Genomic DNA, 15,930 nt, shown 5'->3' with positions numbered 1-15,930 from the left:
CTCAGCACTTTGAGGTTTAAAAGAGAGTATTTTTATTGCATGGTTATTTACAGAAAAATATATTCATCTGCTTCAGTCTTCTTACTGAAGCACAGTCCAAATGCTTAGAGAGTAGTTTCAAAAGCAACACACTGCAAGCCTCTTGTGTCTAGGCTGCAGGCAGATTACATGTCATACATCTGCAAATGGAGAGAGCTTAAGCCTAATGGTTGCCTGTGTGCTTGTTTCTGCAAATTACACACTCAGATTTTCCTTAAGAAAGGCGAAGTGAGCAAGAGCTTACCTTAAACAAAGGAATCCCCAGGACATGTGCGTGGGGTTTTTTCAATGGCAACCATACCTGCGGCCACTTGATGCAGTAGTGAGCATACAGGTACAGCTGAGTTGCTTAAACAGCTTAACAGCAGCCCTTCAAGGCTGACTTCACCAAAATACTTGCCGATTGCAATTCCAACAAAAATATACTCCCAAACTCTGGCTCTCCAGTTGTCTGTGGACTACAATTCCCATGAGCCCTGCTAACATGGTGGCAGGGGCTCATGGGAATTCTAGTCCACAGACATCTGGAGAGTCACAGTTCGGCCACCCTTTCACTATATATTTTCCTTGAGAAACAGCAAAAATAGAAAACTTGGGGGAGGGACTGCTGCTGGGTTAGAACTGCATCTTCATTCCAATAAGCATTTGGTATGAGGTAAAATTTATTTTTTTTTTAACAAAAGATTCTGGCAACTTGCATTCTGAAAAAGAAGTTATAGTGAGTGGAATGTTTTATTTTCAAGCCAAAATATCTAGAGGGGGACAATCTACTTCTTCAATGTTGATCAAAGCAGAAGTTGACTTTCTAATTCTGAAGGCTGTCAAAGCCCGTCCTTGAAGAGACATCCCTGCTAGACGAAAGCAAATCTGAAAGAGAGACGAGAAACCACAAGCTTTATGAGTTTGTGGACGCATTTAGAATTCTGACATGTCACGGGAGGTGCAGCAACAAAATGGCTGCCACAAAATGGCGGCCATAGGAAGAGGATTCCAGGGTTGCGAGGTTCTTCCTGGCAACCATCGGGGGATGCAGGCACTTAGTAGAAGTAGGTCCAGCAGATGTGCAGGAATGTCCCTATGCCACTGCCCCCATGACTAAGAAGTAACATCATGTCAGGACAACACTTTAACATTAGCAAAAATAAGGGATGAATTTGGCTTCTGCCATAGAGTTTTTGCCCAATTACTTCCCCAGTGTGATGAGGTTACTTCCAGGTCATGTAGACACTTGCTGCACATCAGCTTGAATCTCCATCTTTTTCAGGGCAAGTTCCCCCCCTGCAGGCTAATGGCGGGTCAATGGAGCCTGACAGGGGATCTTGCAACCCTTAACAGAGCCAGGCGTCCAATCAAATCTCATGGCCAATCAGAACCCTTGCTGAGCAAGAGTTCCACCAGGCCCTGCCCTCTTGCTAAAATCACTTGGCAGGCATCCAAGAGAGTGTCAGCATGTTGGGGACCCTACCCTAATGGAATCCTGTCCCACTTGGACTCATACCTTTTCTGAGTTAATCTTCAAGGAAAACCCACGAGACTGCCTAGAATATTCCTAACTCTCGCCTCTTGTTGATATCCCTCTTTATCTGGCAAAGGGAAAGAACAGGACAGCACAGGACAGTGCAGAAATCCTCACAGAGCGATCCCTGTGAAAGAGACAAGAGTTATCATTAATTTTCAGGAAAGGAGCGGTTTATGTAAAGGTTGAATCGATCTAAACGGCATGAGCAGGGCTACAAACACATTGTGTGTGAACGTATACAATGGAGCCCCGATGGCTTGCTTGAGAGCCAGCTTGGCGTAGTGGTTAAGAGTGTGGACCTCTGGCGAGCCGGGTTTGATTCCCCGCTCCCCCACATGCAACCAGCTGGGTGACCTTGGGCTTGCCACAGCACTGATAGAACTGTTCTGACCGAGCAGGATTACCAGGGCTCTCTCAGCCTCACCTTCCTCACAGGGTGTCTGTTGTGGGGAGAGGAAAGGGAAGGCGAATGTAAGCCGCTTTGAGACTCCTTCGGGTAGGGAAAAGTGGCCTATAAGAACCATCTCTTCTTATGGATCTGTAGCCCTAATACAGCCTTTCTCAACTTTTTGACTGTTGAAAAACCCCTGAAAGATTCTTCTGGCTTTGAGAAACCCCAGATGTGACACTATCGTGTAGAATACGGTTGGGAAACATAGCTGTGTACACATCCACCTGGGCCCCTCCCCTTCCCACCCCCACCAGAAGAAGAAGAAGAGTTGGTTCTTATATGCTGCTTTTCTCTACCGGGAGTCTCAAAGGAAGTGACATCACTGAAAGTGACGTCACCACCTGGGTTAACAGGCAGGTTTGAAGACGGCTGAAAGGGGAGAGACAGGAGGCAGCTTAAAGTGGAAGTAGGCATGGATGCTCCACCCCCTCCCAGGCTCAGAAACCACAAGAGAACTCACTAACGGGAGGGGGGAGCAGCTGGTTCCCTAGCTTGTGGCCGAGTCCATTAAGAGAGGAGGGGAAAGGCCACGGACCCATTCCAGAGCACCCTGGTTGGGAATCCCTGGTCTAAGTTAATTCCTACGATCCTCAAAATTATAGTTTCCGGAATTCTTTGGGAACAGCCATAAGAGGCCCTAAGATAAACCCAATATAACTGCATAGTAGAGGATTAATAGGTAGCATTTAAGATGTATTACACAAGATTCAGGTAGCAAGAAGAAAAGTTTATTTTTTTTAATATCGAAGGAGTCACAACGCAGCTTACAATCGCTTTCCCCTCCTCTCCCAGCAGCAGGCATCTTATGAGGTAGGTGGGGCTGAGAGAACTCTGAGAGAGCTGTAACCAGCCCAAGGTCACTCAGTTGGCTGCATGTAGAGGAGGGGGCCACCAAAGCTGGCTCTCCAGATCAGAGGCTGCCGCTCCTAACCACCAACCAAGCTGGCTCTTGGTGGATAGTATACTTACTGGGATATTATATTTGGTCCTGTAGACAGACCTCATGGCCATGGTTGTGCCACATAAGCAGCATTCATTCATGTCGCCTGCAACCTGGCATCCCAAACAAGTGTAGAAAAAGAATCCACAGCAGCCTAGTTGGAGAAGAACATCAGAAACATCTGTAGCAAGTCACTTGGTAGAAAGCAGAGCTGATGGGCACAATTTGACTGCAGTAGCATGTAAACAACAGAGCGATCCTAAACAGGGCTAGCCCCTTCTAAACCCATTGACTTCAGATGACTTAGAAGTGTGTAACTCTGTTCAGGACTCCAAATTCTACTGCAGATTGTTCGAGGTGCCACTGCTTATTTCCCTCAATTGGAAACGTTGGCGAAGTTTGTATATGCATAGAGAGTGGCACACCAGGCTGCTTAAAGAATAGAATATTTGTTATTTATGAAGAGTAACACCTCTGGAGAGTGTCTGATGAAGTCTGAGGAAGAGTGCTTGCACTCGAAAGCTCACGCCCTGAATAAATCCTTGTTGGTCTTAATGGTGCTACTGGACTCTGATTTTATTGTACCGAGAGAGAGAGAGAGACCTGGCTATCTAGCTAGCAGTTGTCTGCACCCATTCCTTTGTTCAACTGTTGTTCTGGAAGCAAGCAAGGAGGAAGTGTGCTCAGAAAGCAGGAAATCTGCTGTTGAGCCAATCCAGATGCTGGAGGAGATAATTTGATAATTGTCAGGGATTTCCTTTCTATGCTAAATATACCTGCCCTCCAATCCCCGCTGCAGGACACCCTTTATATTCTGCTCTGTTACGCACCCTGCAGATCTTGCATATTCCAACGATAAAAACACATCTACCCACTGTTTTCTGTCCATTGGTACCTTGACCATCCACCCTTAGCTGAGTTTGGAGAAGCCCTACCCAAATTCACCTGTTAATTTCATTTGTACCCCACCTTCCTCCCCGACAGGGACACAAAGGGGGAGTCCTCTCCACCACTTTAACTTCACAGCTCTGTGGGGTAGGCTAGACTGGCCCAAGGTCACCCAGCCGGCATCCATGGCAGAGTGAGGATTCGAACACGAGGCTCCCAGATTCTAGTCTGACACTTTAATGGGAGCACCACATTGGCTCTGTTACTTGTACAGTTTGTGGTCACAGGATCTGTGGGTGGGTTTCAGGTTGTTTAAAAGCATCTCACAAATTCATGGAGGGCGATTGTATTAATGGTAATTTGGTGAGAGAGCTAGGATGCCCATGTACGCCTCCAGTTATGAGACATTGGGGCAACATTCAAGACATGTTTCTCTCTGACCCATTATGCACAGCAGCAGCCAACGGGCTTCCCGTGTACTCACGGGGGGAGGACATCCCCTGGAGTATGGACTGCCCTGGCATAGCGCGTGCACAAAACACCAGGAAAGCCCGACACACAGCCTGGAGGCAGCAGCAGTGAGGAGGACACCAAGGGGGAGTGGGGGAATGGGGCCCCCACTGCACAATGGTGGGGAGCGGCATGCCACTCTCCCATCAAGCTGGAGGTGGGGGGACTCCCCAGTTGGCACCACTGAGCTGACGGGGCATGCCACTTATGTACAGGGTTGGCCCAACCCAGCCCCCGCTGGCACCCGCAGAATCCCAGGGAATGTTGAAGATTCTGCGTTCCCTTGTTGCGGGTCTTCAGGGGCACTGCGCCGGGCCAGGGCTGGGATGGTGGCAGCGGGGTGCATAATTGGAGCTGCCCTGTTTCCACCATCCCGGATTTTCAGCACCGTGCATGATGGTGTGCAGGCAAGTTTCCAAGAACATCTGCTCTTGAGAGGCAAACCTCTCAAGCAGGTAGACCTTTGCTTCTGGACAATTTGTTAAGAATATGGGGCATAAATATTTCAAATACACAAAAAAAAAACTCATCAGAGTTTAATGTTTTTCATGCTCTGATGTTTTTGTGGTTCTGGGGGTTTTGTGCCCTCACCTGGATGGCCCAGACTAGCCCAATCTCATAAAATCTTGGAAGCTAAGCAGGGGTGGCCCTAGTCAGAATTCACATGAGATGCTACCAAAGAACACCAGAATCATGATGTGGAGGCAGGCTACGACAAAATCACCTCTGAACATATTGCCTTACTGTAAGTCAGCCACAACAATGGCAAAAAATGGTTACTTCTGACATCACAGGATCTGGACTCTCTATGTCCCAGGTCTGATGTAGAGCAGATCCAGAGAGAACAAATGTTTCTCCCAGTTGGGTAAGACCCAGAATCATGGAGATTGAGTGCAAGTTATTCTTGCTTCTTCTCATGCCTCTTCCATGGGAAATCCACACTTTGTCATAAACCTCTTCTGCTTTCTTCCTTCATGCTCCCCAAGAACTCACCACATCTGCTCCTCAAACCAGACCTTCTGACTTTCCTATTCTCAGGCAGAAAGCTGTGGGGCAGATTATATGTCTCCAATACAGACGTAAGCATCATCAAGGCCTGTTATGCATGGCTGATGAAACAGCCGCATGGAGAAAGTGGAGGAGGAAGAAGCGAAGCAAACCGCTTACGCACGGGATGGAATGCAACGGCAGCAAAACCCAGAGTATCCGGTTATGCACACGGATACTCCGGAGCCGCTTCTGGTTGCAACCTGGTCCCAGGAAGTTCCACTTTCTTCCGCATCTCACTAACACGGCTTTTTTGGCGGCATATGTTGACTCTGCACCCTGTTGTCGCCTGCAGTGTGCATAATTGGTGATTTTAGCCACCACCATTCCACCTCGAATGCGGACCTTCCACTCCGTGCATAATGGGCCCAATGCAGGAGTGGCTTATGGTGACCCCCCAAGCAAGGGGCTTTCAAAGCAAGAGAGAAGCCAAGGTAGTTTGCCATTCCTTCCTCTGCAGAGCCTTCCTTGGTGGTCTCTGCTCCAAGCCTTATGGTGACTCCAGCAAGGGGCCTTCAAGGCAAGTGAGAAGCAGAGGTGGCTGGTCATTGCCTCCCTCTGCAGAGTCTTCCTTGGTGGTCTCCCATCCAAGTACTGACTCTGCTTAGCTTCCAAGATGTGACAAGATCAGGCTATACCATGCTGTCTCCCTTCAAGTCTTCCATAGTGAACAATAATTTTTGGGAGACCCCAAGATCCCAGGCCAAACTACATGGCAAGAAAGTTCCTACATTTGTGGGACAAAGCGTAGTTATATGCATGTGGGACCAGTGTAGTTATGTCTAAGGTGACCAGATTTTCCCACTTTTGGAGGGACATCTGAGGGCACCTGGCAAATTGTACTTATGTTGAAATTTAAAAATAGATATTACAATACTATATTTTACAATACTATATTTTTGCATTCTATGCATTCTATGAAACTTTTTGTTGCTCCATATAGACCACATTTTAAATCAAGAACCCCCCCCGGTCAATGGTGTCCCGCTTTACCAATGTTAAAATATGGTCACCTTAGTTATGTCATGATGCAAACTTTACCCTGGCTGAGTGTCAGAATATGCCTGCCGGAGCAAAACAGGGTTTTTATTAGCATGACTGGCAGCCGGATTGTGTTTGTTATGAAGTAGGACATCGTAACAAAGCACGTTTATTTAGCCTGCCGCTCCCAGCCTCATGAGCCCTTCCCTTAGTAAATATACATACCATGGAAGAGAAATAAAAGTTTGTGGCTGGTTGTTTTTCGTTTTTTTACAATGTAAAAAGGTTCTATTTTGAAAGGGCATTAAGGGTATAATCCTAAACCAGGGGTAGTCAAACTGCGGCCCTCCAGATGTCCATGGACTACAATTCCCAGGAGCCCTTGCCAGCATTCGCTGGCGAATGCTGGCAAGGGCTCTTGGGAATTGTAGTCCATGGACATCTGGAGTCCATGGACATCTGGAGGGCCACAGTTTGACTACCTCTGTACCTAAACAGTTAATACTAGTTTAAGTTTAGTGGCCTAGAAGCGTGTAATCCAGTTTAGGACTGCACTCTTTGGGTCTGGAGGTAGAATGTCCTATCAAGCTGCAGCCACCTTATGGAGACCCTGGAGAGGCCTGGTTTAAGGAATCATGGGGTCCACAGCACCAGAGCCAGCAGTGCCCTAGCACAGGGGTAGTCAACCTGTGGTCCTCCAGATGTTCATGAACTACAATTCCCAGGAGCCCCTGCCAGCAAATGCTGGCAGGGGCTCATGAGAATTGTAGTCCATGAACATCTGGAGGACCACAGGTTGACTACCCCTGCCCTAGCAAATCCTGTTATTTGTGCTGCACAAGTAACAGCAGGGCAGCCTTCCCAGGGATGGAGATATGCCTTTTCTCTTATATATCTGTAAGGGAAAAGACTAGAGACTTAAGTTTTTTTTTTAAATCTGGAAATTTAGAGAACCGGCTTAAACTACTATTACAACACTATGGTGATATATTGATATTTTAGGGCTTAAAAAAAAATAAAAGGGGTTGCTGGGACACCACCTATGGCAACGTGACCATGAGAGCACCCTTCCTTAAAAGTCATGATTTCAGCCACACATGGAAGAAAAGAAACCCTCCACCATTGTGAATACGCACGGGGAGAGGAGATGTGTGGAACAACCATGCCCCGAACCCATAACAATGCTTGTAGATCGGCTGCCAAGAAAATCAGGAGCAAGTCGAGCATGCAGAAAAGGACCAGATCAAATGAGTTGCTGTCTATCCCACATCGACTCAGCCTCCCTTCAAGCCCATGAAACAATCCCCAAGTCAAATAGTTGCATGGCTACTTACACACGCCACAGTCAGTGCAGCAGTCACATAGCCCCGTCTGCCAGTTTTGTGGCTGGTTGTTGCCTTGTGGCTGGTTAACCACAACCTGCTGTATCTGTGACGGTGCCATAATCACAGGCTGGGCCTGTGACTGTGTCACAATCACAGACTGGGCCATCATGTCCAGAGACTCTGGGGAACACAGGAAGAAGGAAGGAGTACGTTAACACACGACATGCATTTTGAAGTTACGATAATACAGCACAATGTTAAACCAGATAAGGCAGCGCGATTCACCGAGCAGCAGATTCTTCCACAAGGAGGCAAAAAAAAAAAAAAAATGGTGGCATTACAGATGATTATGAGCAGCAGATGGAACTCTGTAATTCACCTGAGAGAGATGACCCAGAGGTTAAATATCACTGGCCTATGCTAACTGGTGGAATGCTTTCCAGAATCTCAGGCAAAGAAGGGTGTGTGTGTGTTTACTAGTAACTGCTACTTGGGAACCTTTAGATGGAGATACTACAGATAGAACTGGGATCCTTCTGTTTGTAAAACATATGCTTTGCCAATGAGCCATAAGTTTGCTTGCTAGATCCCTGGGTTCAGAGACTAGGACACTGGGAGTTCATTTCAGCTCTTTATTGTGACCCCTTGTATTTGAAAGGGGACAGAAAGTAGCAAATTGTTATGGTTACAGAAAAAGACATAATTTTCCAAGGAGCAAACAAGTTTTAGGCACTACGAAGGGCATATTAAAAATACTTGGTCAAATAAGACTGCAAAGTCAAGGCTCTATCAACAAATAATATTTGAATTTGCAAAGACATACAAATGACTTGCAAAATTATTGGGTTGGATTGCATAGAGACAGAAAGATCACACAGGATTTTGTTCCCTCGTATGAAAAATTGCATAAGGCAAATAACCCAACACAGGAAAATATTAAAATCTTCCTTTTAAAAAATGAAATATTCTGTGTTTAACATTTTTAACAGAATATTAAATTTTTTAAAGAAAGTTTTTAATATCTTCCTCTGTTGGGATATTTGCCTTATGCATGAGTCATGTTATTTGCCTGAATTTAGCTGTTCCACTGCAGACAGAAACGGCTACCCTATTTTCTACTCAGGAGATGAAAGTACTTCCATGAGTAGAAAATACTTACTTATTTGCCCACTGAAACTTGCTCCCTTCAATCTTTTTTTGACCATGCTGTCTCCCCCTTTAAGCCGTAACTCTAGCTGCTGAATTCAGGCAAAGGGTCGGGGGAATCTATGAACAAGATAAAAACATAACAGCCCAGACCAGTGACCCATCTAGTCCAGCATCCTGTCTCACACAGCAGTCAACCAGTTCCTTTGGAGAGCCAACAGCAGGGTGGAGAGGCTCAGACCCTCCTCTGATGTTGCCTCCTAGCTCAGGGATTCAGAGGTTTAGTGCCTCTGAATGTGCAGGTTCCCTTCAGTCACCATGACTAGTAGCCATTGATAGATTTATCCTCCATAAATCTGTTTATTCTGTTGGCCATTGCTACATCCTCCGGCAGCGAATCCCACATTTTCAATATTCTCTGGGTAAAGAAGTATTTCCTTTTCTCCACCTTGAATCTACTGCCCATCAGCTTAAGTTCTTGTGGACTAGTAAAGGTAAAGGTAAAGGTATCCCCTGTGCAAGCACCGAGTCATGTCTGACCCTTGGGGTGACGCCCTCTAGCGTTTTCATGGCAGACTCAATACGGGGTGGTTTGCCAGTGCCTTCCCCAGTCATTACCGTTTACCCCCCAGCAAGCTGGGTACTCATTTTACCGACCTCGGAAGGATGGAAGGCTGAGTCAACCTTGAGCCGGCTGCTGGGATCGAACTCCCAGCCTCATGGTCAGAGCTTCAGACTGCATGTCTGCTGCCTTACCACCCTGCGCCACAAGAGGCTCCTTGTGGACTAGTAGTTCTATATAATAAATCCGCCTTTAAGAAAACATCTCAGCCAGGTTGTTTTATAGCTCATTTTTCGCAGTTTTTATGAAGGCTTCGTCTCCTTTAGTGATAACTTTATGTATTCACGTTGTTATGATTTTTGCAAAAGACCATTCTCTTTCAGGGCTGTCATATTGGAAAACAGTGTGGCTGAGGTAATTGAGACGTTCACAACCCATCAATTGTTTCCGAAAAATTAGGCTGAAATAGGTTCCCACTTCTGTATTCCTTAATTGTTTCCTATTTGTAACTCATGAATTCAGCCAAAAATGTTGAGTCGAGTTTGAAAGTTCTGTATCCCAAAATAAGGTTCGGATGGTCAAATGTCATATACGCCCACACCCAGGTCACTCTCTCCTTTGAGGGGGCATATGCTGTTTTTTTGGTTCAAGGTCCACTTCTTGCACAAAGTGCTTCAAATTAGGTCAGCTCAGGAGGTGAGGTCCATTAGGGATAGTCTGTTTTTCTCCTACAGTTCTTCGGTCTCATTTCTACCACGCTGTGTTGTTTTCCGAAGTTCTATTGTACTTGTAAGCTGTCTGGATTCCCCAAGATGAAGGCAATTTATAAATGGGAGAGGGGGCTTACCAGCCTCCAGGTGGGGCCTGGAGAACTGGAATTATAGCTGGTCTTCAGGTGACAGAAATCACTTCCCTGTGAGAAAATGGCAGCTTTGGAGGATTTTATTTATTTATATTTATATACCCTCCCTGTCAATTGTCTCACAGCAGTTTACAAAATCGATAAAGTACAATAAAATCCCCTAAAATACCCCATTAATATAAATATTACATGGCGAATAATAACATAACAAAACGGTGACTAATACAATATCAACCACTCCTCCCGTTCAGCGAGGGTCAAATAATTCTCTCTCTCCCTGGGAGTGAGGAACCCAGTTGGATGTTACCCAGTTAGGGATGCCAGGTCTCCTGTAGCATTACCAACTCCAGGTGGAGAAATTCTTGAAGATTTGGGGTCTGGGCCTGGATGGGGCACAAGTTAGGGAATAGAAGGGACATCAGTGGCATTCAATGGCATAGAATCCACCCTCCAGGCCTCACCTGGAGGTTGGCAACCCTAGCAGACCTGCCATTTGGCTAACATGCCCTCTGATGCCTTACACAGTTGTGGGAAGAAATGAGGGGGTTGGGGAATGAAGCACAGGCCAGCATCATGATTCCTGACTAACTTTTGATGGCTCGTTCCATGTGCGTAGCTGTGCTCATCTGCAGCAGTAGAACAAAAATTCAAGTTGATTAGCACCTTAGAATAGATTGTTCTTCTTCGGTTCCCTAATTTCAGAGCTGCTCAACACCTTCCAGTCGTCGGAAAGGTCCAGCTTTTGCAATTGGAAATGTAATCGAGATCTTCCTGACTTGTGTAACGCGTGAATACAGTTAGTTCCACGTCTTTTGCTTGCAAAATCTGCATGCCGAGATGAATATCTATCAACCATCAAAAGCGGCATTGGTTCCATGCATATCGTCCCGTTTTCTTAAAAGGAAATCTATAATTTGTACAGGACTTCACTCCTAGACAACCCAAAGCAGCTTCCAAATATTAATACCTGCTAACACTGACCTTTCGTTGTGGTTTCTCTTTCCAGGAAATCTTTCACTCACCCATGCACAACTTTTAACTATTTACAGCTAATTACATTGTAATGTTCAACAGGTGAAGCACACAAATACAGGCTACTTACCCAGCACTTACGAAATGTTGGCACTTCCCCCTTTGTGGAAGTCTGGTATAACTGCTACTGTCTTTAGGTCTAGATAGCTACCTGTATAAATCCCCGAGATTGTGATTGGCCAATAAGTTTAAAGAATTTGACTCGAAACCAAAAAATCACTGAAGCTGATAATCTCCTCCTGTTCACAGGTTCGTTTTGTAGCTCACAGAAAGGCAAAAAGCTTGTATCGTTCTGGCGAGAAATTCAGATTGAATAAAAGGAGAGACGCTCCTTTGCGGGTTTTGTATGTTCAGGAAAAGGAGGGGCATATACAGAAATGAAACTAATGGGAACACAGAAGCTCGTACCTTGAATAAAACTTTGTTGGTCTTAAGGTTGCCGCTGCTCTCAAGCGTTGTTCTAGAGCTTCAGACCCACACGCCAACTCTCCTGAAACTGATGAGAGGTCATTTTTTAATTTGTGTTATCACCTTAATCATAATTCCTTCGGGATAAAGAATTTCGTTTTTAAAAAATCCATTTGTAATATTCACCCCCTGCCTTCACACCGTACAGTCTAGGAAGTGAGTAGCAGTAACATTTAAAAAAAAATAGAATTCAAGTGTCCAAATACTAAACAGAATCATGAAAAAGTTCACAGAGGTAAAGCAGTGGCAACACAACTCAAGATACCTTCAAAAAAACAACGTTCTGTTTTAGCTTGATACCAGGGTGCCAGGGCTGATAGCCCTCTTTAAGTATTTGAAAGGTTGTCACTTGGAGGAGGGCAGGATGCTGTTCCCGTTGGCTGCAGAGGAGAGGACACGCAGTAATGGGTTTAAACTACTACAATGATATAGGCTAGATATCAGGGGGGGGAAATTCACAGTCAGAGTAGTTCAGCAGTGGAATAGGCTGCCTAAGGAGGTGGTGAGCTCCCCCTCACTGGCAGTCTTCAAGCAAAGGTTGGATGCACACTTTTCTTGGATGCTTTAGGATGCTTAGGGCTGATCCTGCATTGAGCAGGGAGCTGGACTAGATGGCCTGTATGGCCCCTTCCAACTCTATGATTCTATGATTCTATGACTCAGACTATTATTAATTAATTAATTATATTTATTATATTGCTATACTGCCCTCCCCAAAGGCTCAGTGTGGTTCACATAAAACAGAAACAATATAGATAACTTAGTTTAACAATAATAAAGTGATAACAACAAGCAACATAGAACAGCAGAAAAAATATGGAAAACATTACATTAATGCATACTGATAACCCAGTGGGTTGGGCAGAGTTGTAGTGGGTGCCATAGGAGGGAGGCTAGGAATGCAAGAGGCCAGAAACCAGAGGTGGGTCAAAAGAAGTCCATGAGAAGGTTTTTCCAAAGAATCATAAGAGGGGCTGAAGGCCGGAGGCAGGGAGTGATGTAAAAAATAGGCATGGTCCAAAAAGCGGAGGGTAAAAATGAACCCACACAAGCTGCTCTGTTTTGAAGAAGACTTATCACTGGTCGAGGTCAACATTGTCCACTCCAGTTGGCAACAGGTCTCTAGGCTCACAGGCTTTACATTACTTGCTATTGGATCATTTTTAACTGGAGATTCTAGGGATTGAAATCAGGGCTTTCTGGAAGCAGAATGGAAGCTCTTCTACTGAGGGCAAACTTAAACTGAGTCTGAACTTGGTCTACTGACAGCTGACGTTGCCCAGCCTGAACACATGAATGTAAGAGGCATTCAGTTGGATCAGTAGGATGTTCCATCCAGTCCAGCATCCTGTTTCACACAATGCACTGCCAGTTGCCCCGGAGGTCCAACAAACTGAGCATAAAGATCAAGGCCTCCCCCTGCTTCCCCGGATCTGTCTACTGCCTCTGAATATGGAGATGCCCTAGAATCACTGTGGTTAGTAGCCATTAATGGGCCTATTCTGCTTAATCCTGTTATAAAGCCTTCTATGCTTGTAGTCATCATTATGTCCACTGGTGGTAATTGCTCATTGAGTTAAGAAACATGTTCTGAATCTATTGCCCATCAAGTTCGTTGGATTCTCCTGAGTTCTAGAAGTGAAGAAGGAAACAAAATTTCATTTATCTACTTTCCCCAACCCATGCGTAATTTGATCAATACCTCCAGCCTGCCTTCCTCGTGTGTATAAATTCCATCAAGTCACAGCTGTTTTAATGGTGGCCTAGAGCAGGGGTAGTCAAACTGCGGCCCTCCAGATGTCCATGGACTACAATTCCCAGGAGCCCCCTGCCAGCATTTGCTGGCAGGGGGCTCCTGGGAATTGTAGTCCATGGACATCTGGAGAGCCGCAGTTTGACTACCCCTGGCCTAGAGTTTCCAGTTGCAGGTTGGGAAATATCTGGATATTGGGGGGATGGAACCTGAGAAGTGCAGGTTTTGGGGAGGGGGAGAGACTTTAATGGGGTATAATGCCATCAAGTCCACCTTCCAAAGTAGATGTTTTCACCAGTACCTATTGCCTGGAAACCAGTTGTAATCCCAGGAGAGCTCCAGACCCCAACTGGAGGCTGGCAACCCAAGGAACTGGGCAGGACTGGTATTATTTTATTGATTCCCCCCCCCGCCCCCAATTCATTTTGCTTTCATCATGGGGACTCAAGGCAGCTTATCAGTACCTTAGAACTATTCAGACTGCAGTCTAATACGATAACATTCAAATCTACTGAGGGAATAGAAATCAATACTCAGTGCTTCCCTCATTTGGCTCTAAGAGCCCACGGCCACTTTGATATTTGGAGAACTGCAAATAAAGTAACAATACACTTCAGAGGATCCTCTAGTCTAGAAAATAAGAACATTTGAACATTTGTTAAGCATTTATTTCTGAGCCACGAAAATCTGGTTCTGAAATGGCTTATGAAAACAGCTTATGTATCCGGCTTATGTTTCCGGAGAGCCAGTTTGGTGTAGTGGTTAGGAGTGCGGACTTCTAATCTGGCATGCCAGGTTCGATTCTGCACTCCCCCACATGCAGCCAGCTGGGCTTGCCACAGCACTGATAAAACTGTTCTGACCGAGCAGTGATATCAGGGCTCTCTCAGCCTCACCCACCCCACAGGGTGTCTGTTATGGGAAAAGGAAAGGGAAGGCGACTGTAAGCCGCTATGAGCCTCCTTCAGGTAGGCAAAAGTGGCATATAAGAACCCACTCTTCTTCTTATGAAAACGGCTTGTGTGTTGAAAACGGCTTATGTATCCGGGTCCTGTTCTGGCTGAACCTGAATGAAATAAAGAAAAAACCCCATTTAGCTTGAGCGTTTCTTTTTAGGCTTAGTGTCATGTAACTGATAGATCCCTTGGTTTTTGGCACCGCCTGGAGGTTGGCAACCCTACAGCTAGCCTATAGCTGTAGGGTGTAGCTCCCCCCCCCCCGCCCTCTGGAGGCAAGTGATTAAGCCGAGGTGGTTTGCCATTGACTTCTCCTGCAAAGTCTTCTCCTGCTGACCCTGCTTAGCGTCCGAGATCTGCTGAGCCCCCTCATGGCTCTTTTAGTCGTCTTTTATTGAAAGTAAAAAGCACAGGAATGGAACTCCACCCGAGGATGCCATAAACTCCTCAGTGCATGCCTTTGATCAGTTGTGAGCTCCCTTTGCCTCCTCCAACAGCTGGCTTGAATGGCTGGTAAACAGCCTCGTGGCTGGAGCAGTGGAGCTTTGGTGGTGGGGTTTCATTTCCTTCCTACCTTGCAGGCTCCTAAACATCTGCGCAGGAAGTAAAAGAACAAGAAGGCCTTGGAGGGCCCATATCTAGCCTGGGCTGAGGCATTTTCATTGGCTGCCGGCTGAGTACCAGCTCAGATTCAAGGTGCTGGTTTTAACCTTTAAGGCCATACGTGGTCCGGGCCCAGCATACTTGAGGGACCATCTTTCTCCCTATACCCCCACAGGGAGTATTTGCACCTCTGCGGGTGCAAATAAACTGGTGATCCCTGGCCCATGGAAAGTTCAGGACCTGTAAGGCAGAGCTCTTCCGCCAGGCTTTTGATCAACGTTGGACAGACAGAAGATCTTGCCCTCCTCTGGTTTCATTTCTCATTCTAACAGCACCCCCGGGGAACGCGGTGGATCTGGCTGTAGAAAAGGGGAAGGGGAAGGGGAAGCGTTAGGGCAGGGGTAGTCAAACTGCGGCCCTCCAGATGCCCACGGACAATGATTCGCTGGCAGGGGCTCATGGGAATCGTAGTCCACGGACATCTGGTGGGCCGCAGGTTGACTACCCCTGGCTTAGGGTCTTGTATTGTACCGCCGATATTGTTTTACTGTGTGTTTTATTGTTGCTGTTCCCCGCCACGAGCCGGCAGGTCCAGGAGTGACAGCTTATAAATATGACTATCAGACTGGATGGATGGATGGATAGATGAAAGAACGGACGAGTGAATGAACCAAAGCTGATTTTCCTACTAGGGCAGGGCTGGCTGGGGCAGGTGATGAAAGGATGTGGGAATGGGGATGACCTTTTGGGAGAGCAGCAGCCCAGACATCTAAATAAATGAATGATGTTGCTAACATGGATTTAAACTAATATCGAATGGTTAGGCCAGGGGTAGTCAAACTGCGGCC

At 46.2% G+C, this 15,930-nt stretch overlaps 1 protein-coding gene across 3 annotated transcripts; it reads right to left on the bottom strand.

Annotated features, from left to right (window-relative positions):
* Window positions 1-8: 8 nt before the first annotated feature.
* LOC143819405 (placenta-specific gene 8 protein-like) lies at window positions 9-12,185 on the bottom strand. 3 transcript variants are annotated; one of them, XR_013224955.1, is made up of 6 exons: window positions 11,373-11,670; window positions 7,710-7,880; window positions 2,979-3,103; window positions 1,538-1,682; window positions 562-906; window positions 9-490 (listed from the first exon to the last, which is right to left on the bottom strand). XR_013224955.1 is itself a non-coding variant. In XM_077301028.1 (6 exons), the coding sequence occupies exons 3-5, from the start codon at window positions 7,867-7,869 to the stop codon at window positions 1,578-1,580; spliced, it is 390 nt and encodes a 129-aa protein (XP_077157143.1). In that variant the 5' UTR covers window positions 7,870-7,880; window positions 11,711-11,798; window positions 12,036-12,185; the 3' UTR covers window positions 9-906; window positions 1,538-1,577. The 3 variants fall into 3 exon arrangements, 2 of the variants coding, with proteins under 2 accessions (XP_077157143.1, XP_077157142.1); XM_077301028.1 differs by lacking the exon at window positions 11,373-11,670 and adding exons at window positions 11,711-11,798; window positions 12,036-12,185 and having other exon boundaries at window positions 9-906; XM_077301027.1 differs by having other exon boundaries at window positions 9-906.
* Window positions 12,186-15,930: the final 3,745 nt, after the last annotated feature.

This window comes from Paroedura picta, chromosome 10 (genome assembly GCF_049243985.1).
Source record: "Paroedura picta isolate Pp20150507F chromosome 10, Ppicta_v3.0, whole genome shotgun sequence".
Lineage (NCBI taxonomy): Eukaryota > Metazoa > Chordata > Lepidosauria > Squamata > Gekkonidae > Paroedura > Paroedura picta.
Note: the sequence above shows the minus strand (reverse complement) of the source record. Positions and strands in the feature narration are given on the sequence as shown.